This window comes from Achroia grisella, unplaced genomic scaffold, assembly GCF_030625045.1.
Source record: "Achroia grisella isolate CSIRO2021 unplaced genomic scaffold, CSIRO_AGI_Agris_v1 utg558, whole genome shotgun sequence".
Classification (NCBI taxonomy): domain Eukaryota; kingdom Metazoa; phylum Arthropoda; class Insecta; order Lepidoptera; family Pyralidae; genus Achroia; species Achroia grisella.
The window spans coordinates 898,902-925,881 of record NW_026712938.1 but is presented as its reverse complement, the minus strand read 5'-3'; the positions used below and the strand labels follow the sequence as shown (position 1 = coordinate 925,881).

At 32.1% G+C, this 26,980-nt stretch overlaps 2 protein-coding genes across 4 annotated transcripts; one reads left to right on the top strand and one right to left on the bottom strand.

The window, feature by feature from the left end:
• Nucleotides 1-512: 512 nt before the first annotated feature.
• Nucleotides 513-4,800, top strand: LOC131848469 (uncharacterized). Of its 2 annotated transcripts, none has more exons than XM_059198345.1 (3): nucleotides 513-733; nucleotides 1,377-1,464; nucleotides 4,715-4,800. In XM_059198345.1, the coding sequence occupies exons 1-3, from the start codon at nucleotides 568-570 to the stop codon at nucleotides 4,758-4,760; spliced, it is 300 nt and encodes a 99-aa protein (XP_059054328.1). In that variant the 5' UTR covers nucleotides 513-567; the 3' UTR covers nucleotides 4,761-4,800. The 2 variants fall into 2 exon arrangements, with proteins under 2 accessions (XP_059054328.1, XP_059054329.1); XM_059198346.1 differs by having other exon boundaries at nucleotides 1,377-1,491; nucleotides 4,715-4,787.
• LOC131848456 (sodium- and chloride-dependent GABA transporter ine) lies at nucleotides 3,174-25,618 on the bottom strand. Of its 2 annotated transcripts, none has more exons than XM_059198330.1 (9): nucleotides 25,537-25,618; nucleotides 12,306-12,496; nucleotides 8,659-8,793; nucleotides 8,298-8,511; nucleotides 6,540-7,036; nucleotides 6,327-6,439; nucleotides 5,965-6,244; nucleotides 4,695-4,927; nucleotides 3,174-3,822 (listed from the first exon to the last, which is right to left on the bottom strand). In XM_059198330.1, exons 1-9 carry the CDS (start codon nucleotides 25,551-25,553, stop codon nucleotides 3,715-3,717), a joined length of 1,788 nt encoding a protein of 595 aa, XP_059054313.1. In that variant the 5' UTR covers nucleotides 25,554-25,618; the 3' UTR covers nucleotides 3,174-3,714. The 2 variants fall into 2 exon arrangements, with proteins under 2 accessions (XP_059054313.1, XP_059054312.1); XM_059198329.1 differs by lacking the exon at nucleotides 25,537-25,618 and adding an exon at nucleotides 23,874-24,395.
• Nucleotides 25,619-26,980: the final 1,362 nt, after the last annotated feature.

Genomic DNA, 26,980 nt, shown 5'->3' with positions numbered 1-26,980 from the left:
GTTGACTTTGCGGTTCTCAGTCACTACTAGTCCACTCTCAATTAGAAATTGTTCCTTAGTCTTGAACATCGCATATTTCTATTCGCAGCTTTCTTGTGAATTTGTTTATTCGGTCCCGACTCAAAACAGAGGAGAACTTCCTAGAAGTTCACTGGCCTACTGCTTTCTGCTGATTTTTTTTGCCTATTAGTATTTTTCCACGAAGTATTAGGTGTTTACCAAAAATTTTTGCGTTTTATCTATTGAATTAAAGAGCGAAAGATGTGCGAACTAGTTTGGAAACGCTTTCGAACTATTTCGGAAGTGTCTACACAATGCGAATAGTCGCGAATGTAAAATCGTCAATTGTCAATGTCAAAGCTATCTTAAATGTGGTTTTAGCCATAACTTGTTTATTTGTTTTGTTAATACATATGCAATTTACAATAATAAATAAATATTTAATAACTATAGCAGCAGGAACGGCCAATACGTTATTATAAACAATAGTATATAAACAATTAACACCTATAAACAATTAGGAATAGAAGTGTTTTTTATCATTGGTTAGGCTTTACCTAAATAGTAATGATAGAATTAATGAATATGATTATATCTATAAATAATAAGGAACTTGATAAAGTAACAATGGAAGTAAATACACATCCAACACATATGGTTACATATTTAACAGAATTTCAACAACGGGCAAACACTGCATTAACATACTTAATTGAAGATTCTGTGGAATTAAGTGAGTACTATAACGTTCGGATCATGCTCTTCTCATATTAACCGATTGTATTGTGTCTTAAAGCAAGAAGTAAACATATACTAATTAATTAAATAAATTAAAACATGACTGTTTATTTAAATAGGACCAGGAAAAAAAAGGAATGACAAATTAATTTCATTAGGTTAATTTATTTTCTTGCTTCACTATGCCCACGAATAATAATAAAAAAACTTTATTATGTTCTAAAAAATAAATAAAAAAAAACACATAAAGCTGTGGATGTAAAAGACCTGGGACATAGAGGCTAGGTGGTGCACTATATATACCAGTACTAAAGGTATACATCAATACTAAAATTAATGATTATCCTTAAATACACTAATTTTGTATCAACTGAAGATCTCAATTGATAGTGGAATTTTCTGCATGTTATGCAGATTCCTGCTATATTAATCTCACTAAAGAACAACTTAAAATACTTGGTGGTCTAAAAAGTGCTTAGTGTTTCACAATTGTTTGTAAGACTGAGAACTGCATAGTGTGAGAAGTCTTTGTCTAGTAACCCTGGCTACTTCATTGTGAAATACAAAGCACATCATCACATCATTAATAATAATTAATATAAAAGTACTATTTTGCATAGTTCCATGTTTTATTACAGTTGAAGATATGGAGGAGGAGGAGGATGATGATGATGATGATAATAATAGAGTGGAAGATACACATGTAACTCCCAGTAAAAGGAAAAAGTAAATATAATTGTCATGTATGTATAGGTAATAAAATATAGCATTAAAACAATTGAATATTTTTAATAATAGTTTTATTTAACCTTACAGTACATTTACGGTACTGTCTTAAAGTAGATAATGTACAGTTTAAATATTTACATATTCTTAGTTTTTGATCAAAAATCTCATAGATTGTACTACTCTTGTAAACCATAGTATGTTTAATTTTGTTAACATTCCTTAAATAGATATGTGTAGCATGATGTTATCATCTCGCCACTGTAGCTTTATATATGATTTGATTATGTGTTACTACTTATTGATTTCCTGTAGTATCGGGTACTCAGTATACAGGTGTAATAATTGAATTACATTTGTAAGTGTGCTACATAGCTTATTAGTAACACATAGATACATTGAATTCAGAGTCATAATGTGGACTGATTTTACACTGAACTTTCATCAAGTATATTTTATTTCTAGAAAACACCAACATAATCAATCTAGACATAATATATAGAGAACTACCGTGGAAATTACATAAAATATTACAAAGCACAAGCTTAATGTTACATACACACAAACCTGCAGATGAATAGGTAGCAAACCAACTTTAGGTAGTATGTTGAAACAGTTATTCTAATGAACTACAATGTCTTAAAAAATAATAGCATTCATATTATAGCCTTTTTAATCGATGTCATAAGTCTAATCACCATTGTTTTAAATTATCATTTATAGTATAGTTCCATTACCATGGATATCAATCTGATAAAATTTTATAGTAGGTACCAATACTATAATAAATAGTGACGATAAACTTTTAAGTATATTATATAGTATCTACCATGAAAATCTTAAGCTTTTTGACTGGGTCTATAAATACACACTAAAAATTGTAAAATTATTGAATTGAGAATATTATTTTGGAAGCTCGTTAAAAATAAGTTTTTACTGTAATGTTAAGTCTTAAGGAACGAAATATAATTAAATGAATAGCAGTAACTATCATTGTAGAGGCTAGGTTCAGATAATATCGAATTATTGTTTTGTGACTACTATTACTACTACTGTATGTATTGTATTGTATTATATCTATAGATTTATTATTATATAAATAATATCCCAACAAGAATAATATAGAGTATAAAATCTAGTCAATAAAATAAAGAAACTATATTGGAATGTTATTAATCACATGTTTATTTTCTTCATTTTGGCTTACAATAAATTAACATACTTATATATAAAATTTACATTATAACAATCGCTGATTTATTAGCAATTACTTTAAGCTTGTGTACACAAATTATGTACAACACTTATTATAGAATGTCCTCGTAAAGCTAAGATATCGAGCACATTTACATGGAATGTGTATACCTTGGCCGAAAACTACTGGGGCGCTATATTATATTACATAGAATAGAAGCCTTATCACGAAAGCGTCAAGTAGTTGAAAAAGATTTAAATAAAATAGTTATTAAATTATCCAATGTAATGTAATTTTAGCGGTGTTTTATTTAATGTTTTTATAAATGAAAGAAATTGCTCACTTAAAAACTGAGAGGTTTGTAGCAATGTTGTAACCGACGGGCTCAATACGAAAAAGATCACAGCCGAAATATGTATATTAGATGCAACTAAACATTTCTATCCCTATTTTACACTTTTAGGGGACAAAAATGTAGTTATAATAACATACGTATTATAATCGTTCCAGTAAATTTTGCGTGATACAGTGATACAGGCAATGATTCTAAAATACATTCATATCTATGTAGATGTATTTGATAACTAATGCATAAATTTAAATTATTCTTCCATATATATATATATCAAAATGTTAATTGTATCCACTCTATGTTTCGTTTACATTTTATTGATCTAAGATGTTTTATAAGTATTTGAGAAGTAGATAAAGAAAAACAACTTTGAGACTCCAATATTAATCATTATAGGCATGCTTAGTATTAAAGGACTATAGAATTATGAACGTGAATTTAATTAATTTTGGTATATATAATTAAATCAGAAGTGTCGAGCGTCTTTGAGTAGGTAACTCTACCTACTTACAGAAAACTATGTCACTGACTCATGATATCTAATTGTTTTAGGTCGAGTACCGTCTCTCAATGTTATTAATAATATGATAAAATGAGGGAGGATCGTTATTATCATGGTTTTATTTATTCTTGATATCGTAGACGAGAGCAGCCTTCATGACTGCACAATTTATTTTTTTCATTAATACTTAAGCTACTTAGACTAGTTGATGTTCGTCTTATCGTCCGGAGGCTCGGACTCGGAGTAGCATATATCACAACTGTCGATCCCACATTCGCACAGAGTTGGTCGTATGGAGTTACGTAATTTCTGAAAATATGATTCGTCGTTATATTTCTTTCGCTATCTTATCATTATTTCGTTTTATCAAAATATGACTAACGTAAAATTGTATCGATAGAATAGTTAAACTGGATTAGAGAGATTACTCATTATTTTTTTTACGAAATTGACTATTAGCTGATTTTAGTCGCAAATATAATTTATCACCAAAACAACTAAAATATATTTGTATTATAAAACGGGCGTAGTCACTTATTAACATAATAATTAAATATCTTGATTATGTGTAGGTACTCTTCATAAAATATATGTAAGTATATATCATCTCTAATGATATATATATAATTATAAAGAGAGTTTCTTATGTATTTGGAAAGGCAAACAAGCTGACGGCACACCGGGTGGTAAGCGGTAACCGACGCTCATATACATGAACTGTACTAGGAACATCACGTTATAATGTGACATTCGCGATACCACTTATGCATTGCGATCCTCTGGAATCGCGTTGTCTAAATTCTCACGCTTCTTTTACCGCCTAATCTGCAGTTTACCCGCGAAACACAACCTACAAAGCAAACTGATTGGTGGTCGATATAAGTGAGACTGAGGTCTCTATACAGACAGCATTTTACGGTCTACCTCTGGTAAATTCAGTCAGGAAATTTATTGTAAGTATATTTTTATAGGTTTGGGCGAGAGAAAGAAATTTCACCACTCCTTTTCATGCGTGTGATGTAGTAGGTGACCAGGGCAACAAACAGCAATTTACCAGTATCAAATATAGAAAAGGAGTGAGGAAGTATCCTCTTATATACACAGACTTCTTTCTAGTAGTGAGATGTCAATGGGTTTATAATGTAATAAATTAGTAAAGATATAACAAATTAAAATCATACCTCTCCCAAATTCTTTCCAGGAGACCTCATTACGACCACAACTGCATACACTGGTATACAGAGTAAAGAGAATGAAGCTATAGTCCATCCAAGGACCTGTGCCCAGGCCGGGTACTCATACTGCCGGTAGCTGGGCGGTGTATAATCGACAAGACTGGCCACCCACAGTGCTAACAATAGAGCCGGCGTTGCTACTAACCAGCAAAATCGGAAGTAGAATGATGGACGCCGACCTGGAAATTGGGTAAATATATGAATTATGAATATGATTGTTTGTTTTGTTCTGGGTATTTTATATGTATGTATTTACAATATATCTAGTATATATCTATGTATGTATCTATATCAGTCTACTAGTAGCCCTAACACAAGTTCGACTTAGCTTAGGCCTAGATGGCGCTATGTGGATTGTTCTGAATACATTTACCTAACAGAGGAACGTGTCTCCCTTTTAGGCAGTAAATTTAGATCTCCATAACAACATCTATAATTAATATAATGTTTAAATTATATTTTTTATTAATTATTACTACCGTATCGTAATTAGAATTTCGTACAATCGTTATCTAGTCTCCCTTTATTACTATGACATACAATGAGGTGGTTAATTGGCACTATAATTAGAGGTACAACGGATTACAATGAATTACAATAAAAAAAGATTATTATCGCTTCACTGTCAACGGAAGTTCATACATAGTTAAATAGGTTTATTTTACGCATACATTGATTGTTCTAAACGTATATGTGCAATATAATAACACATGTATGGATACGCGATAGTGATAATTAGAATTATCTACGTACTGAATAAATGATGTTCAAATATTATTATTATTTGAACAAAGTGACATCATTTTTGTTTTATGTTTTTCTATGAGCGTAAATATATTATATGTAAGTAGCACTTATATTTAATGTCTTTAAATGTTGTAATCTACATTTCAAGAAGATTTGTTTATTTCAATGGAGCAAATAAATTTGGAAAACCACTAGCACCATGAACGATGATAAAATTAAAGTCTGTTGCATTATGTATATACAAAGGTTATTAGCTAACAATGAGACCTCGTCATGCACATTTCATGCGTAGGTTGAAAATGGAGTTACGAAAGTGACAGACCGGTATTTTTAGTTTTGATGTCATACTTTTTGTCACACGTAGTTATTTTTATCCAAACATTAAATAATTATGTGTTATTACATAGTAGATAGATATTATTAGTGCAAGGCTGCAGTTCTAAAACGAATTACTTTCAAAATTTCTTACCCGTCATTCGTTTAATGTTTCGAGATAATCTTCCTACACCATATAACCATGCTATGGCCACAACTTCAAAAAAGGCGAGATATGTAATACTGAGAGAAGCTGCATAGTAGTCCATTAGCTGGAATAGATATATGCCGCTTTGTAAGATGTGGGGCAATCCGAAGAACAGTGATACCACACATACACATAACACTAATAGTTCATGATACACGAGTCTCTTGCGTATCATATCTGGAAACCCGTCTTGTATTGATGTAACTACCACCTCAACTATTGCAAACTGAAATTAGATGGAATAAAACGTTATTTTCTCATTATTACGGCTTAATTTTTATTTAGGCAGTTTATTTTAAACCAAGTACCTGACTATTAAGACCAAGACAAAGGAACATAAAAAAGAATAACACGGCCCACAGTTGTGATGCTGGCATTTTTGCGATTGCTTGGGGATATACAACAAACAGCAAACCCGGACCTGAAAGCAACAAACAATAGTTACTATTATTCTCGTAAATGTTAAGGAATGACGTAAAGATTGTTTATTATAGCATCGAAATTACGTTATTTATACTTACTATCAGCAATAACATCCTTCACATTAGTGTTCTGTTCGAAAGCAATATTTCCGATAGTAGCAAAGGTAAAAATTCCTACGATGAGACTCGTAACTGCATTGATCAGAGAGACCGCCACCGTGTCGTGAAGAAAATTGTTGTCAAATCGGTTATATGAAGCAAACATTATCATAGACCCAAATGCTATGCCGATTGAGTTGAAAATTTGTGATGCTGCATTAACCCAAGGTCTGGATTGTTTTAAAAGTTCCCACTCTGGTTTGAAGAAGAATCTTAAGCCCATGTTTGCACCTTCTAGCGTTAAAGATCGACCAAGGAAAACAATAATCAGAAGAAAAGGCAGTGTTGTGGTGATGTAGCGAACTTTGGCTGATGATTTTATGCTTTTCCATAGGGCGAAGTAGACTAACACCCAAGCACAGACTAAGCAAGCTGCCAGTTCCCACCGCATGCTACCAGGATATTCTATACCGTCACTCATGCTTAAGACCTTTTTCCTGAAATAAGGTTTAAAAAATAATAATTGTAAATATTTTGATAAGTGTGTAGTGCGTTCATGTTAACAGATAGCTACTATAATCATATCTTAGTTTGAAAAACCAAAGAAACTCAACACATTTAAATATATACAATTTTTGTAGCTACTGTAGCGCGCAAAGACCTTAGTGCGTAATTGCTTAGGTTTATGACTTTTACATAAATTCATTTTCAGTGAATCTGAATTATAAGTACCTTTTAAATTAAGGTATTTTATGAAGGTAACCTTAAACGTGTTGAATGTTCTAAATTGTGACTTATCTGTTGGCGCTATGATTGTACATACGAGTACATGTTTGTCTCTACTGAATAATTTATCTGTAATGAATCACTTGAGATAACATTTTTTGTAGGTAACTGGTATATAATTAAATAAAAAAGAGATATAGTTAAAATTTACACACAAAGGTTATATGCGAGCATTTGCTTTTTAATTTAATCGCACACATGGGTTTTTTGAGCATGATCTGTATTACCTGAATAATTTTGTTTATATATATAGACATTTGTTGTTGTATAGAAAGTCAGTTCTTGTGAATTTGTGATGATAGAATAGTACACTGTACTCATGAAGTAGTTCATATACATAGATACAAAATAAAATATTATGCCAATAATAAATAGATGTTAGATATGGTAACGATTTCCTTGGTTGGTTCAAGTATGTTTGTGGAGAGATTTTGATGATTTTCAGATAAAACTGCTAGCTAGAAATATTATGTACCTAATAATAACATTAATGTGGGATAGTATTATACTAAACATGCTGTTCTGGAATAAATCTATTACTGCACTCTTTTCATATTGTAGGCCTCAGTAGTCTCTAGTATTTAGAAATTTTGTGCCTCTACTTCTGGTCCTCTCATAAAGAAAGTAAAAATATATGTATCTTCTATATTTTTATATTCCATCGATGGAATAATTAAAATTTTCGATCTTTTGTTTACAACAGATCATGGTTATTAATAGTATTTAATACTACAGGAGAAACTGAATATAACGGCGTCGGTTAAAATGACAGATCGGTTATTACCACTAAATGATAGTGTCTAGACTGAATCTATATAATAATTGTACATACTGCTTATAATGCCTGTGCCGGTGTTGCGTTCATATTTTGTCCCTTCAATGTCTTTATATCCGACCACTTAAATTTCAAATCGTTAACATCAGTAGTTTTTGATATATGAAGACGAAGATATTAATATAATCAAACCTTACTCGAAGAATTGTTCTGTTGGTGTTTGCGAGCCATTGGGCTTGGTGAGGTTATGGTGTGGTACCCAACATTGTGGCGTGTTCCACCTATTGGAGCAGCTTGCCCATGGCATTTCAGATTTGAAAGAAGTAAAGAAATAGTAGATAGCCCACGCAATTATCACAGCATAATATGTTGACATAAAAAACGAGATCACTACACTTGCTACGCCGGCACCTGTAACAGATGTCTCTTTTTTAATACAGTCACTAAAGTAATACATATATGCAGATAATATAGATTGGCACAGTTATGTATTAAGACTTAGAATTCTAATCTACTTATAAAGCGGAGTCTATAAGAACATGTATATTTTATAATTACCTTTAAAAAGCGGGCAGATTTGTGATAAGGCACCGATTGGTCCATGTGCAGTATATTGTCCTACAGCCAACTCCATAAATAACATTGGTATCCCGCATACTAGTAGTATAATAAAATATGGAATAAGAAAGGCACCTGAAACAAAAAAAAATCTATGACATAATGTAATAAATTTAACAATAATGTAAAAATACTTTATTATATAGAAAAATGTAATGTTAATTAAGTCCATCCATAGGTAGGAATGATAATGTATTCTATAACTTTCTCAAATTTGATATGTAATCTGAATAAAGTCCGAATACGAGATATAAATAGTAACACCTATATTTATTAATACCAGATTTACTGTAGCGACCGAGTTTTTACAGAATAGTAATCTGAAATTCAATAGACATTATCATTATCCTGTAATTTTACTGCCCTATCTCACTCATCTCACACTTAAATACAATAGTTTACAAAGCAAGCTGCTTGGCGGCTGATGTAGATAGATATAGGTTGGATACGTACTTGGACCTCGGTAAGACTTTATAAAAAGTCATCACAGTACCTCTCTGAATTACAACAAAACAATTTAAAATATATTTTTATAAAATTGAAATGTTAACGTGTTATTCGTGTTAACGTGTCGAAATGTAAAAGGTGTTACCTCTATAGCCTGTATTTTTAATGCGATGTCTCAACATTCAAACCAAGCAGATTAGAGAATATCGGAAGGATATTAGACTGTTTATTTATAAGAAACAAGTTAAATAAAAGCTTGTAAAAATATTATTATAAAAGTAATATTTTTATAAGTACAAGACTATCTAAACAAAATAGACTTTCGCTACAGGTCTATTTTATCTAGATGTCTCGTTTGACATTACTACACTCATTGTATCGCTGATATCAATGAGTTGACCCATGGGAACTGATGTAATTAACCTAGTAATTTGCCTAAAGGATAATTTAGCTTTGTAGTAGTTGACGCATGTGCTAATTGATACCTGTTGCAAATATTCAAACTTACCTACATAATGTTCATTTACGAAATGGTTATTATATCAATAATAATTGTACTGACTGCCTCTGATATTTATAACTATTACTTATATCGTCTAATATATGTAGGTGCATTAACATTTTTCCAAGTAATATTGAAAACCATAGTGTTATTAAATCCGTGAATAGCATGAGGTGAATACGAAAAAATATACGATTACGTTAGATATCCTATTATATAATGCGTACTCGTATCTAATGTATAGGTACTAATATTATAATGTACCAAGCTATGGCTGTTGTCTGTACTTTTTTTCAGCTATTCTTGTCTTGTCTAACGAATTTCATATATAGAATGGACTTACATCAAACAATGATTTTTTTTGTCTCTTGTCTGTTCTGGTCTGTAACAACTTGGACCAATTTTGACAGGACTGTCACTCACAGATAGCTAATCTTATAAGGAGTAACTTAATACTACCTTTATTTTAGATTTTTTATAATATCTGTAGTCTATCTATATTAACCAATGACATATGAGCAGAATATGAATAAGTAGTAACGCACCTGGGAAACGTGTTTAAATAAGGCTATAACGAAGTGTGTAATCCTACATAGACAAAGTCGTAAGTAATAGCTAGTATTCTATAATGTTTCAGAAAGGCTGTGTTAAACAACCACGTGTAAGGGTTTACTTATTACTGATCTAACAAAGATAGAGTTTTCGATACGTACCTGGGTAATAGGACACCTATAGAGTTGTACCCTATCTTAAGCATAGCTGTGTTATCAAGTGTCAGTTTACGAAGGTAATCAGCTGTAATTCACGCTAGTTTGTAGTGTTGTTGTATCACATTGGAGCCTAGGTGGCAACCGTCACTAATTAGCACTGGGCGACACAAACAAACCACAATCACGATTTCACACGTTTGTGTATATTTCAAATCTTAGGTTATTATCGATTCTTAGTAATGTGAATTGGAAATATTTATTTAGGCATAGGCATATGCACAAAGGCCTCGGCATCTACAAAACAATTCTTAGTTGTAGTTTCCCGGACGTAACTGATACAGTATAAAAAATCTAGAAAATATTACATTCTAATAGATACTAAACACATACTGTAGAATCGTATGAACAGTATATAATTTTTATTATACGTTATATTCCAGAAAATTATAATTTTAAGCAATATAGATAATTTAAGAGAATATGTAAACGAGTTTAATAATGTAACCGATGACATCTACAGATGTTAATTTCAAATTTAATGAATTCGTGAACGAAAATTTGTAGTATGTATATAAATTGATGTAAAAATGAGTTGTCGCCGAGTAGTGTACATAACACGTACACGCTTACAATGTCACGACGTTCACGATCTTTTTGTCACCCTAACGAGGTAATTTACAACATCGGAGGTGAGACGTCACATTAGTTTAGCTGGTGTGAAAACGATTTCGGACTAAAACCAATCTATTGACATAAGTAGGTAGTCATTGAAGAAACGATCATGAAATTATTTATTGGTTACTACCCATACACAATAGTTACGATATTATTGAAAAGATGTACCTATCTACGGGCGTTTGGTAGTGCGAAGTCGTCATCTAATTTAGAGTATGAATATGCAAGTAGAATATGCAAGTACATACTATGTGTGAGCAATACTGACACACTGTTTGTCTACACCTATATTATCCAAAAATGATTACAGTTACATTAGCAACTATGTAAAGAGTAATAATTACATATTTAAACTATGAAATTTGACGATATATTGACAGTCGTCTAGCAGTTTGAAACCTTTAGTATATATGAACACATTTTGTTATATATACTTAATAAACGACCAAACGAATTTACCTGGGATGTTCAATCATTATTATATGAAGTGCTCCATTCCTGATATATATATATTTACCGTTTCTTCAAATCACTAGGCAACAAAACGCATTTTTAGAGGTAGATTCCATATCCTAAAATAAAAAATAAATTAAACGTTTCCTTATCTATTTTGGTTTTTAGAAAAAACTATATGGTAAATATATACCAGGAACGAAGCACTGAAGTATAATATTTTAGGTATATTTAAATTCACGAATTTTAAGTTTTCTCAAAATTTATAAAAGTTTATAAATGTACGTATACAAAAATGATAATTTGATACGGAAAAATACAGTAAGATTATAAAGTATATTCTTAATATTCTATATGATTGATATAAAATATATTATGAGATTTCGTTAGTACAAAGTCGTCTACATTAATACTTCTGATCTATTAGGCGCCATGGTGCTTGTTTTTTTCATGCTGTTATCTGGGTTGGTTGGGTTCACGTTGTAATTTAAATAATTAAATTATCTATTAAATATTTATTTAAAAAAAAATCTACAATTATTATCCGAGTAAGTTATGATCTGTATAAATTATGTAGCATATTTCCTCTCGTATCAATAGTATTACCTTATTCTGCATTTATTGTTTGGGAGATGGTTTGTAGGTGTGTTTATAAAAATACTTCCAATTAAAAGGTTTATATCGAAGGGCGCCTAGAAGATATATATTTTTTATTATCTGTTTGTAATGTATAGAAATTAATTATAAGTAAATATTGAACAAGTAATGACGATTCTATCTATTTATGTATGTATACTCACCTCCACCACTTTTATAACACAGATATGGAAAACGCCATACATTGCCAAGCCCAACGGAATATCCAACACAGGCTAAAACGAACTGTATCTTGTTGGCCCAGAATGGTCTGCGAGGTTTTAGGTGGTGGTCTTCTGCATCTTCCTCTTCTTCCTCGCAGCTCTCGTGTGACGCCGTGTCTTCATCAGGTGGCCTGCGAGTAAAAAGTTGTTCCTGATATATGACAATTATATAAAATTTTGTTTTGTTTTTTAATATAATTAAAGTAAATATTACTTAGTCGATAAATATAAGAATTGAGAAACATAAGACTTTTAATATAGATAGTATTATCTATATTGAAAGACTTATGTACTGTGGTACTGTCCTCATAGCATTATAGTGTATATTTTTTATTATTAAGAATTTTATATTTTTTTTTTGTCCATTTGTCCAATAAATATTTGGACAGACAACAACACCCCGTTTCATAAAATTTAAAACAAAGCTGAAAGCTTTTTTTTACAATTACATTAATTATACATATTCTTCATGAGAACCCCTTAGGGTAGAACATTCATAATAAATGGAATAATACTCTTTTTAAGTAAATGGTACCTAATCCATTTGCTAAAAACACACACTTGTATAAATACAATATGGAGCCGTTATTACTGAAAATAATCTCTTCGAGTCAACAGAATAACGGATTTATAAAGCATATTAACTGGTGTCTTATTATACATAGAGACAAAATTAACTAGGTATGTTGCTATATGTGCGTTGATAAACTTGCATTAATATAGTAATATGCAATTTTTACGATATAACTTACAGTGACAGATAAATAGAAAACATTTGTAAACACTAAACCAATGATTTCAATATTTAAGATAGCAATATACATACTTGTTATGTATGTACGTTACACACATGATGTGTTTTGTGTGGGTTTAAAAATAAATGACACTGTTTATACAAGTACTTACCTAATGAAATATAACACTTTAGATAACGACTTCTAGTTTAAAATAAGTACTATTATAATGTATTCACTTTCTCAATATAATCAATAATATCTTAAAATAGGTACATAATTCTTCTGTACGTCTGTTTGTTAACTAACTCCTCCTAAGTTGCACAGATTTGGATGAAATATTGTGTGCATATTTTGATAGGTTTCTGAATTTAAAAATATAATAGGACCAGGTTAGTGGAGCTGTTTACCGAACAAGATGACATCTGCCGGGTTCGCTAGTCTGTATATAATAATAAAGTAGAGAGAGTAACAGCTTTCTCTAGATATCTACGAGAATCATTTTCATAGTTACAATGGTTTTCATAGATCTCTATTGACAGCTCAAGCCTACAATGTTTTTATGGTGTTAAAGGTTTCGGTGATCTAGTGGTTTAGCACACTGCCTTACTTCCGATGGTAGCGGGTCGATTCCTCGCATAATGCAAATATATGTATTCATTACTAAGAATGTTTATATTGGTAATAGGTATTTTCTATGTATATTATAAAAACAGTATCTAAGTATTTCTATCACTTGTCTAGTGCCCATAACACTAGCTCTGCTTGGCATTGGGGGGTGTGTGAGTTATCCAGAATCATAATATATATTAATTTTTTGTAATGTTCTATATCTTTTAGTTTCTTTCCCCCACCATATGTCGTACTACCCGCCGCAACTAAAATACCATCTTGATCATCTTATCCTTATGCTACGCAACAGGAACATTATGGAATGGTATTTCTGAACCGATACGATATTAAAACCTTCAAGAAAAGAGCTTAGTCCTTCTTAAAAGCCCGGCAACGCACATGCAATTCACTTGGTGTTGCGGGTGCTCGTGGGTGGTGGTAATCAGTTACCATCAGGTGTGCCAATAACTTCTTCCATGTTATATAATTAAGATTAAAATTTACTTTTTTTATAAAAAGCTATTAATATAAAACATGTGAAATATGTGTAATATATAAAAATTCCATTCTTCCTGGCATGTCAAGTGATGGTTGACCTTGGAATACATGGCTTGTTTGGATTAAAGATGGATGACCTACAACGATGGTAGATTAATATGACGTCAGAGTGATCAAAGGATTTACGTAGGCACACGTATATATCATACACCTATGTGTTTGGAAAGACGACAATGCTTGCGTCAATTTCGATAAAGCTAAGACAGTATTTTATAATTGTAATATATCTTTAAAGTATTGTAATTAAAAGAACACTTTCTCTCATTTATCTTTACAATATTAAACAGTAATTCATTGTTAAATACAGTATGGTCCAAGTCCTGCTCCTTGATGGAAACTACCTTGAATATTAACTTGTATATGTTTATAAGAAAAGTTTCCTTTCATTAAAATCTCTTATTTAATATTTTTCTTACATAGATAATTAACTAGTTTGGACTGTCCGTAGGTATAGTTCGTATCTAAGCCGCCGGGACGAGTTTTATCATTAATGTAAATAAATACTTATTAAAACACAATTTAAAGAGCAAATCCTTTGCTGTCAAGGTGTAAGAACGTAAACGTATTTTAAAATCATTATCAAGTCGGCAGAGATAAGGCCAGTCGCACGATCAATCGTTGTATCCGTGTCGTGTGGGAGATATGTGAGAACAGTTAGATAGTGTTGCAGGCTTATCAGTGCCAGGCGTGAAGGTCATGTGCCAACTCCTTGTAATCCTACGTTTCAAAGGATTTGCCCATATTTTCCATAATGTATAGTGCATGCTCACCAGGTTGGGAGGTGAATCGTCTCGGTCTATTTCACTGGAACCCTACTTTATACTTTTTTAAGTGCAAGCAAAAATAATAGATGTTTACATATAAGTATGTATAAAATAAGTATGTATAAGATAACGACTGTATTTGATAAGAATTGAATTAGTCAAATTCGCTAACGATGAAAATGGCTGTTTTCCTTAAAATATCAACCTAAGTTTATAATTGTATACTACGTTAAATGTTAAATATAATTAATTACATTTGCATAATTATGTAAACATAATATTAGCGACCCTAAAATTTTTAAGCATTTGTTACATATTAAAATTGTTATTATGTAATGACCTCTGCATTCTATAATATTCAACAATAAAACAACAATATACCTAATATACAAATAAATTAAAAGGTATACGAGACTAATATTATCAAAACGTGAATTGTCAGTTAAAATATCATAATTAAGATTATATTACACTTACATTAACACGATAAGATATAACACGTCATCAGACATCTAAGAATATTTTACAATTACCAGCTATTTAGTACTTTTAATTTTGTTTATTTTTTACCTTAATAACTATTGATTACACGATTACAATCCTAAATCCAAGAATCAGTACGCGATTAAATCCAAGAAAAATCACTTGATTGTATTAAAACAGTAGATATAATAAGAATACAATTTTCGTCGACGATCATTAATATGGCAGTAAAACGCATTTGCTAAATCTGATTAAAACAGGCTAAAATTGACTATTATGCGGTTGTACATGAACATTTGGCAGTTTCAATAGCAATGTGATCGGGATTTCGATCGAATTGCAATTGGGTTCAAATTATTTATCATTGTCTAATAAACCTATTATAGCATAATCGCAAAACTGATTTTTTTTATCTATTATTCTAATATGTTTCTAAAGAGAATTATTAGTAACATGGTTATTATTGACAACCAACAAATGACACAGAATCATAAAGATATAAATTTCTAATCTAATCCCGGTTGGTCGTGTCATATACGGTGATGTCTGTAAATTCAATCTAGCTGATTTTCTTTTTTTGTATTCAATTGTAAATTAAACAATTGAAATACAATTGCAGAATACATCCAACGTACTTAGTACATGTGAATGAGTGACCACTATGTGATATCACGCTATAAGCGAAGGATATCGAAATTGTTATTTATTTCAACAACAGATGAAGTTAAACAACATATATAGGTCTAGAAACAGCGAAGATGAAATTGAGATGAAATTCTCATCAAGATACAGGGCATGGTGACGTAGAGCATAATTTGTTTTAAATTTTCATACACTAATTCTTATACCCATCTTTGCTTACAAAAGCAGATTGTGAGGGCATTAAACAGTGTTATTAGATACACACCAGTGAGTTGCAGTGTTACGTTCACAATTGCGGCTGCAGATATCTGGAGAATAATAGTATCGTAGTTATATACGAGTATAAATCAAGCTTTATACAGAATAACGGTTAATTCGAGTATGTACAAATGTGTGTACCTATCGCATGGATTCATTTTTAACATATCTGCTACAAGATTACTTAAGTTTTTATATATCTATTCATTCTCATATCTAGTATTCATGAAATATATTTATAAAGTTCATTCTACCATTTTTTGTCAGATAAGAAGCTATTATATAAATGTCTACTCTGTGTACTGTACTTTTATTCACTATGTTTTCAATCATCAGTGACATTTCTAGCTCTCTACCGGCAAGGATATTTAATGGGACTTATTGTTTGAATAAACGATTTACACGATGTTATGTTACACATTTCAAATTATACTAGGTACCCATGATATTTCTGAAAGTATAATACCTCTATTAAGGTCCTAACTGACCTTAATAGATGTCTAAGTAATAAAACATGAACTGGATGTTTTTTTTTTATACTACTATGGTGGCAATCAAGCATACGGCCCATCTGATGGTAAATGGTTACCGTAGCCTATGAACGTTTGAAACACCAGGGGTATCACTTGCGCGTTGCCGACCCTTAAGAAACATTAATATACCCTTCTTGAAAAATCCCATGCTGTAGCCTCGTGGGAAAACCTCGGCAGGAAGTTCATTCCACAATCTAAGTGTACGCGGGAGGAAACTCCTCTGAAACCGCACTGTTCGGGACCACTTAGGTTCCAGTGTGTGGGGATGAATTCCCTGTCGATGGCGAGCGGTGCGGTGGTAAAAGGTGGCTGTCGGCATCATGTCGAACAATTCCTCAGAACACAGTCCGTTGTATAATCGGTAGAACACACAAAGCGAGGCGAAGTCTCGCCTCAAGCTGAGTAGCTCGATACCGCCAGAGAGATTGGGATCATCGACAATTCTCATAGCACGTCTCTGAACCGAGTCAAAAGGACCGAGCTGGTATCCAGGTGCTCCCGCCCAAAGATGAGAGCAGTACTCCATGTGCGGCCGAACCTGTGACTTATATAGGAGAAGTCTCTGGTCCACAGTGAAGTACCGCCTCGCTCTATTGAGCACACCGAGCTTCTTGGACGCCAGCTTTACCTTTTCTTCCAGGTGACTGCGGAACTCAACAGTACTAGAGATGTCGACACCGAGAATCCCAATACTCTTAGAGATGGTAACGGACGTGTTCTGGAATTGAGGAGCCACAGCAAAAGGAGTTTTCTTAGCGGTGAACGCGCAGGCTTGTGTCTTAGTAGGATTGAATTGAACTAAGTTCAGTCGCCGCCAATCGGAGACTCTGGTAAGAGTACTCTCGATTTCAGACACAAGCTGTTCGCGTTTTGCCTCCACAATAGAAAGAGGGATATTAGCACGGCCCGTGTAATATGCGTCCCCGGTACTGTCATCCGCATAGCAATGAAGGTTAACTGTGGTTAACAGATCATTGATATGCAGCAAAAACAGTGTTGGGGAGAGGACAGAGCCTTGCGGGACGCCAGCGTTAATGTCTATGCTATCGGAGCAATCACCGTCTACCACGGTTTTGATGCATCTGCCAGACAAAAAACTAGCGACCCATTTGCATAATCCCTCTGGTATTCCGTACGAAAGACGAACATAAAGGATTATGACGTGATTTTGACACTATGGCAGCAAAAGTGTAAAAGCTGTACTATATGAGAACTGTTGAAAGAACAATGAACAATAAATATGATGTTAATAAAATGTTTGAGTTGCTAGTTAAGAAGGCATTGTGATTTACATAATTGTTATTATCATTGTGGTTGTATTATTATATATATTTTCTTTACAAACTGTGGTTAGTACTACTACTTATAAATGCGTATAATACCTATATAAGGGTGTAATATACATTTACTGATACTTATTAAAAAATTGGAATTACAGTGTTTGTTGTTTGTTATTGAACCGGCTGAAATAGATTGACCGATATTTATGAAATTTTAAGTACATTCAATAGGTATGAGAATAGATTGTACGGCAGAAAAAAAAATGAAAACACAACGGCAATATAATGTATATATAAATGCAACTATAGATATAAAAAGTAAAATTGCTCTGTATTGATTATATATTATATCATTGATTTTCGTTAATCTTTGTATGATATAAGTTGACATATGCATATGTCATTATCAAATCATACAATTGATGGTTGAATAACGTATTGTGAACCGCTACGTGAAATGGTTCATTTTAGGAAATGCTACTACTAATAACGATAAACTGGACGATCTGTTAACATAGGTATTTAAGTATTGTGACGATTCTGTGTGATATTTTACGATAACGTGGTTTACTGAATTTTGTGTAGGTACCTATGTAGTCTATCCACGATTGATTTAATGTATTATTGTGCCTATATGCATTTAAAGAGAAAGACAGAAGATCGTGGGACGTCGAAAGAGCGCCACCGCAATTAGCGCAACTCTAAGAATAAATGAACAATAATAATTTATGCGTTATATAATAAATATGTAACAAAATTATCTAGGTATAGTTATTAAGATACCTAGATGGAGTTACTTACTAGTTACTATGTACGATTGAAAATAAATTTCTATTGAATACTGTCAATTTTCAAAGGAGCCAGCTTTTTTGAGCACGTATTCTAAAGTTCTATTCAAAAACCATAGCGAAAATATTAACTATGGTTAATTCAAAAAAGAAAGAAGGTAGATAGTTCAAACTTGATCATTGCGCTATTTAGTATTGAGTATTGTCTTTATTTTGAAGGATTGCTTGACATGTTCCTCTGATATATATATATACATATATAAAAAAAGTAATGGTGTCCGTTCAATATAGCATAGCATTTATGTAAATTTCATTAATATATTACAATATATATAGATACATAGTCTAGCCATAAATACTGTTTCAATTAAAAGTAAAAAATATTTGAAAAATACATTTGAATTTGGAATCTGTCATTCTTTTATGAATTTATCTTCTTTCTTTTTTTCATCTTTATGAATTCTATTGTTTTGTCAGTTTCGCGTCAAAAGATTGTCAAATGTTTTTGTTATATTAAAATGGAGTGGGGTGATAAATATAAACGAATCTCTGTGATTGCATTATTCAAAGTAGGTATGGAGCCATACACAATTTTTATATTTATATTATATTTCGTGTTGTAGCTCAAAAAATTATTGACCGATTTGTTTGAAATTTGGTGAAGCTTTTCTCTATATTACTACCGGAAGGATAAACCTAAAACTTCAGGTATTTCTGATTGATTACTTATTTTTTTTGGGGTCAAAAGGGTCAAAAAAATAGCCCATAATCGTAACTTTTTTTTAAGGCTGATTTTATATTGGATTTTAACCTTTTCTTTTTTATTTTATAGTTTTATATGTCCTGAAAAAAAAAAATTTTTTTTTGGTGTTTTCAGATCAATGGTTGATGAGTGACAAATGGAGCAGTTTCGGACCTAGCGTCAAAGGCAGCCTACAAGACATCATGCTGAGCCGCCATTTTTAATTAAAAAAAAAATTTTTTTTTGTTATCTTAAAATGTTTAATAAAGTTGTGTTAAAAGTTCTAAACAATTAAATTATTTTTTCACTGTAAAAATATTAAAAAATGACCGATTTCGAGGCATTTACATGAGTCTCCCCCTTAACATACCTATTTATATTTGCTTTGTTGACTTCTCAAAGCCGTTTGACTCTGAGAAATGCCCCGTACTGTGGAAAACATTACTCGAAATGGGACTATCAAAACACCTGGTATATCTTCTGCAATGTCTTTAGCAGAGTAGAATAGCTTATATACGCGCCGACGAAATACTACATATATAAAAGTTTACATTGGATGTATAATATTACCGTTGCTGTTTAATATATACCTACACGGGACTTGTCATGAGGAGGACTGGACCGACAGAATTAAAATTGGTGGTGACAAATTATTAAACCCTATGGTAAAAAATATGAATGAGCTGTCAACAACAGGTACCTACGTATAAAATAACATTTGTCCATTCAATATCAATTATTGATAAAAATTTCATTCACGAGGTTAATGTTTTTTTATTGGATAGATATAATTGCACTAGGCTCCGTATAAATGTATTTCTATTTGTTAATACTGCATTTGTACTTACGTATAATATTTATGTTTTTAATCAATGAATTGTAACTATTGCTTGAATCATCATCATTGGTAGTGAACTATTGCCTATCTATACATACATGTATGTTACAAGCGTCATGTTTAAACTAACCGATCCCTATTTACATTTACCAGTGGTCGCTGAGTGATCGAAAGATGTAGATATTGTTTATATTTGGATACGGCTGAAAATTAAAAAAAATTGTGACGTTATTCGAACTATTATTTGCTAAGTACAAACAGTATGCGAAACGTCAAGTGAAATGATTTGTATTTATTATACAGTAGTTACGTTATGTTAATACCTATTAATACCTACAAATTTACTCACATGCTGCTTTGTGTAATATTACCGATGCTGTTCGCGATATAAATCTTGACCTCGCATATATCTCTGACTGGAGTAAAGCTTATGGCCTTTTACTGAATCCAAAAAAAACACAGTGCATGATTATCGGAAGTCCATATTATTTATCTAAATTAGACTTGAATAGTCTTCCACCAGTCTCCTTTAATGATCACGACATTGAATACTGCGTTCAGATAAAAAATCTTGGGATTCATTTTGACGAAACCTTGTCCTGGTCGCATCAAATATCACAGCTGAGTCGGAAAATGTTTGCTGCTATCGGAAGCATTAACAGGTTACGGTACTTCCTGCCAGTTGACACCAAGACTGCGCTCGCACATACCCTATTACTTCCAATCCTAGATTATGCGGATTCCTGCTATGTAAATCTCACTGAAGAGCAATTCAAATAAACTTGAGCGACTCCAAAATATGTGCATACGATTCATTTTTGGTCTCCGTAAGTATGACCACATTTCCAATTTTCGCAGTCAACTCAAGTGGCTTCCCATTCGTCTTCGCAGGAATTTTCATATATTATCTCTCCTTTACTCTATTCTTTTCCACCCCTCCACCCCTGAATATCTAAAAACCAAGTTCCAATTTCATATTAAATCCCCCGGTTCTGCTTTGCGTAGTACCAGAAGCCTATGTTTACCGATCCCTGCTCACTCCTCCACATATTATTCCAACTCCTTCACTGTCCAAGCCATTCGCCTCTGGAACTCTCTACCACTCTCCATTCGATCAGCTCAAACACATGCATCATTTAAAAATAGACTAAGATCTCATTATCTCTCTTCATAGTACATTTTTTTTCTTATTCTTCCAATATGTAGTATATATGTAGGTTTATATATTTATCCCTAATTTAAGTATGTATATCTAGTAGTATAATAAATAGTGTCTTATGTGTGCCACCTACCCTATTCTATGTACATAAGTCCTCTCTTCTAGGTTGTCAGTAAGAGATTGCATTTAGCGATAAGACCGCCTTTTGTTATTATTTTACTATTTACTGTATTTTCTCATTATTTTATGTGTACACAATAAAGAGTTTTATTATTGTTATTATTATTATTAATAAATCATATACCTTACCTAGGAATTTTACGCATCTTACTTGTAACTAAATAAACCCTTGGCGCTCTCAATCTGATAATTGTTTGTAATAGAAAGTGCTCTATCATACTATACTTGAGAATTCACTGTACATAAGTTTAGCCTAAGATATTACTCTAATTTTATACAATTTTGATTTCAGTATGTATTGTTTATGTTTCTACGTTTGTTAGTATTAGATACTTATATAAAGTAGTTTTTATAGAGTATTTGTTATAGTAATTAGATACATTTGTATGTATATTATACAAATATTTTAATATTCTTTCAAATTTCCGCATTATCTGATGAATTTGTTTCAGTTTTATGATACTATCAATGATTTTCGGGTTTGTATATCCATAAAACTAAAACGCTGTATATCGTGTAACTTTGCAAAATTGATCATAATTAATTTAATTAGCCTAATTAAGACGAAAGCTTGCGAGACGATACCTCGTTTAGTAGTCGATGACGGGGTTGATTTTCTATTAAAGAATTCGTTCGTTTATTAGGAGATTTGGCAAAGGTTTATCCAGTCCGTCAAAAAAATTAAAAATGTAACGGAAGTCAATTGTCAAAAAACTGAAAGCAAGTACATCGTTTCTCCATATCATAAAAATCGTTACACTTCCAATATTATTTTGCGTGTATAGTTATAAGCTTGAACCCCCAAAATATCGGTAGATATAAAAAACGCCGCTTTATGAACAATATTTTAACCTTTTAACTCGACCGACTCAAGAAAATCATGTTATACTTCAAATAACTCTAACAAACATTAGTGATATAGACATTACGCGTTCCAGATATATAGATAATAATATGATTTATTTATTTCTCCTCACAAACATGATGGCAACAATACAAGTAGTATTCTTTATACTATAAAATACTTAAATTTATTATTTGAATCGATTTGCTGTGAGAGATATATATTAACATATCATTATACTATATCACAAACATAATTATTTCTGGTTGGTTTATATGTATATTAGTTTATTATATTATTTAGTGTAATAATACTCTCTGAATTATATGTTGTCTGTATTGTCACTGGATGTTATATAACTCAGACCATAGAATTTTGTATCTTGATTTTTTTCTTAGTACAGCTGACTAGACATAATACATATTTGTATAGTTCTGAGACTCTACGTATCACTTTATAGTTAGGAAATTATATTACCGTAGAACCAGGTAAATAAAACAAGTATAATAAAAATATCTACGCTAATATTCAATATAGTATGGTAAGAATAACTATATCAATTAATATGAGGCAGTGACTACTTAATTAAATTTTATCGGAACTTTGTATGAAATTCGTTTATAATTGATAATGTTTTGTTAGGTGTACATAGGTGTGTATTCTATAAATATAAACGTATCAAACTCATTTATCAAAAACAAAGCTATTCATAATAGCAGTGTTTGACACTAAATAGATAACCTACCGCTGGCTTATGCAATCAAGTTTCTGCTATACAATTATAACCTGATGACATACAACATTACTTACATTATAATGTATTGAAATAATGCAATAATTTGAAACGATTTTGTTTACCGATATAATATCGTATTAGTCCGACTTACATGTAAAACGGTTTTACATTGTATATAAATACCTACTTAACTTGATTAGTACTACTACTTTAACTTCAACTTTATTTCAGTATTTAACGTATCAAATTATTAGTAGAACCTATATTATAGCAGAGGATATGGTGAAATATAGTTGACAGTTGACTCAATTGAATAATGGGAAGTTACAGGATGTCTCATATGCAAGAGATACTCACGTAGGTGGTCGCACTAGATGGAACAGTTCCGTAGGCGATGTTGGCACTCGTCTGATAACCATTTTTCGTCCATCTGTGCAACCCATACCAATAGATGCAAGTGACCGCATTGAGGGTGCTCCGTAATTGGTACCACTTTCTGAACCGTCAGGATATGCGTTAGCTTCAGGTTTATCGTAGGGACGTAGACATCGCGCGGAAGCTGCACTAGAAGCGGCACCCACATCGTGAATTCTGTGTGTATCGGTGAAGCTCTTAACCTTTCGCATTTGCCCAGAGGGCGTAATAGTCGGCGTTGGAGCATTTAGTCCAAGAAGCTTTGAATTTTCCTCGACCTCATTGTTATAATGATCCACGTGGATTGCCACGCTGGGCGCGGCGGCTTCCGCCGAATCCTCGGCTTTGCTCATAATATCACGTCACAGGGTCATGACGCGGTGAATTATGTCGCGTGCGTCGGTGACGACGCGCGACTCAGAATAACGAACAGAGGCGAACGAGTTACGCCTGTTTAGATGGCCGACCGACTAGTTCGTCAATCGTACCAATTGGTAAACAAAGTGCGATACTAGTGGGGGGAGTGGGGATTTGGAGGGTAAAGTAGGGGAATGCGCATACGCACCGAGACGGCGCGGCCGATTGTATGATCACTGCGCCTGCGCATGTTTCAGGGTTATACTAATCATATTTTTGTTCTAGAGCGAAACTGTTTGATTGTGTATGTCGAACTATTTCAAGTAACATGTACATTATATAATATATTGATTTCTATATACATATATAATATTTAAGGTAACTTTATTTTCTCCGTGAATCATACAGTAAGTAGAGAATTTAGTGTTCACAGAGACAAGACAGTGAACGACTAATAAGTTTGCTAACAGTTGTAAATAAATTTGAGTAAATTGACAGCTAGAAAGTATGATTTTGATTTTATATGCTAGTGGTAGAGTTATAATGAATGACAAGATGTTTATACTACGGTGATAGAATTGAAAGAAAAATGAAATTTATGCCTCTATATTTTAAGTTAATCTATGGGGAACCTGTTTCGTGAGCTGCGGTTATGAAGAGTCGGTATACTTGTATGAAAATGAACTCTATGTGTTTACACTTCAGTTTGGTTATGTTATAAAATATAAATATGATATATTAAAATGTAATTAAAACAATAAAACAGCTGTCACTTCTCTAATTACAGGACCAGCACACATCTGGTCCTGTAATTAAAGACATACATCATACAAATATGAATTTTAATTAATGAAAAATACTATTGAATATTGAGCAATAATTGATAAAAAAGAAAATTATTTATAATTACTTGCTTATTTAAGATAAAGTTATAAGTTATAGATAACTAAGCGCTGCGCGTTCTGTGGTCTCCATGTCAAGAACGGTTCAATTTATATAAAAAAAATGTTTTAAATAAAACTTACAGAGAATTTTATTTTCTATAGTTGTTATAATAAATATAAATAGCGTTAAAGCTACGAGAAGGAAACGAGATATTTACAAAAAGGTGCTTTTTTTACCTTGACCTTGACCTAAGACGGAGACATGAGATTTTATGAGACTTGAGACAACATTTGTAGTGGGAACATATACGAGTAAGTAGGTCTATACGAGTTTTCAGCTTTTTATCGCTCATTCCGAGGTTTACCTTTCTTTTCGCCTCATAAGACTGGTCTAAACACTATTTTATATGTAGTCGACGAATCTAACGGTCCGAAATTTCTGCACCATATTCCATGATCAATATACGACTAAATTTATTTTTCACACAAATTTTTATTTTGTAAATAATTGTATTATAAAATTATAAAACATATAATTTGAGTTTACGATACACGGGACTTTTAATAGTCCAGAACAATTTAGACAATGTCATCTAGTCACAAAGTATACAGAGTGTACTGTGTACGTGTACTGATTATATATTTTTATGTAGAATTAATGTTTTATATAAGTAGGTATATAATCTACTAGTTATAAGGTTATTATGTTTAATTCCTAAAAGTGAATTCGCGATGATGGGCTAATTGACTTGACTTCATGCTCATCATATCATCTTCCATTTGTATTCTATACCGTTACCATTTATTAAAAAAAACACTAGTGTACTTATATTAACTGTACATGTATGCAACTAATTTGGATATTGCTCACCTGAACGACATAAATCTATTTTTTTCTGTCAACATGTCTCGTGACATTGCTTTTCTGAGACGTTAATAATATTTAATAATGTTCACAGAATTGAAGATATGACAATTATGTACGACCAAACCTACGACTTCAAACCGTTTACCATTCCCCTCCACAAATCGTTAATTTCCGACTCGTTTCATCTTCATTAGCACTTAGAATTCACAAGTTCATTTATACTAAGTATAGATGTTCGTGTCACCGCATGTTTTCGAATATAATTGACAAACAAGGTATGTATCTAGTGATTCCGGTTGCGTACATTCAAAATACACTGGTATCGATTCTTAAATATTTCAACAATTTACAAAATATGATTACGTCTAAAAATTTTAATGGAAAGGCAAACGAGCTGACGCTCAACTTCATAGGTGTGCCCATGCGTTGCCATTGACTAAGATATCCAGCCTTATTCTGCAATATTACTGTCTTAACTGAGTTAAGGCTGTGAAATTACAAGACCGCAAAGGACAGGACATGTGAGACCCTAAAACCGAAGCACAACACACAAAGCAAGCTGCTTGATGAATGAAATAGAGTGAGACTGTGGTACCCACGTAGATTACTTTTTACAAAGTCTACCATGGTAATCGAGAGCTAGGAGCTCGCATTCTATTGATTCGCCTGGCACGTACTTGAGGTTATTGAAATCGCCTGTAACTTTTTTCCTCATCAGTGTTTTTTTATATTTATTTAACTAACTACATATTCTACAGTGTATTTGCATTGAATATGTTACTTGAACCTAAGGCTCGTGTTGTTTTCTGTCACAATCTTAGACACTAAGGCTCTATATACAAAAATATATAATAAAATTCTTAATAGAAAATACAATCTAAATATCAAATATAATACTATATGGCCAGTGCGTCAGCAACAGCGCGTATGTTCTAGAGTGT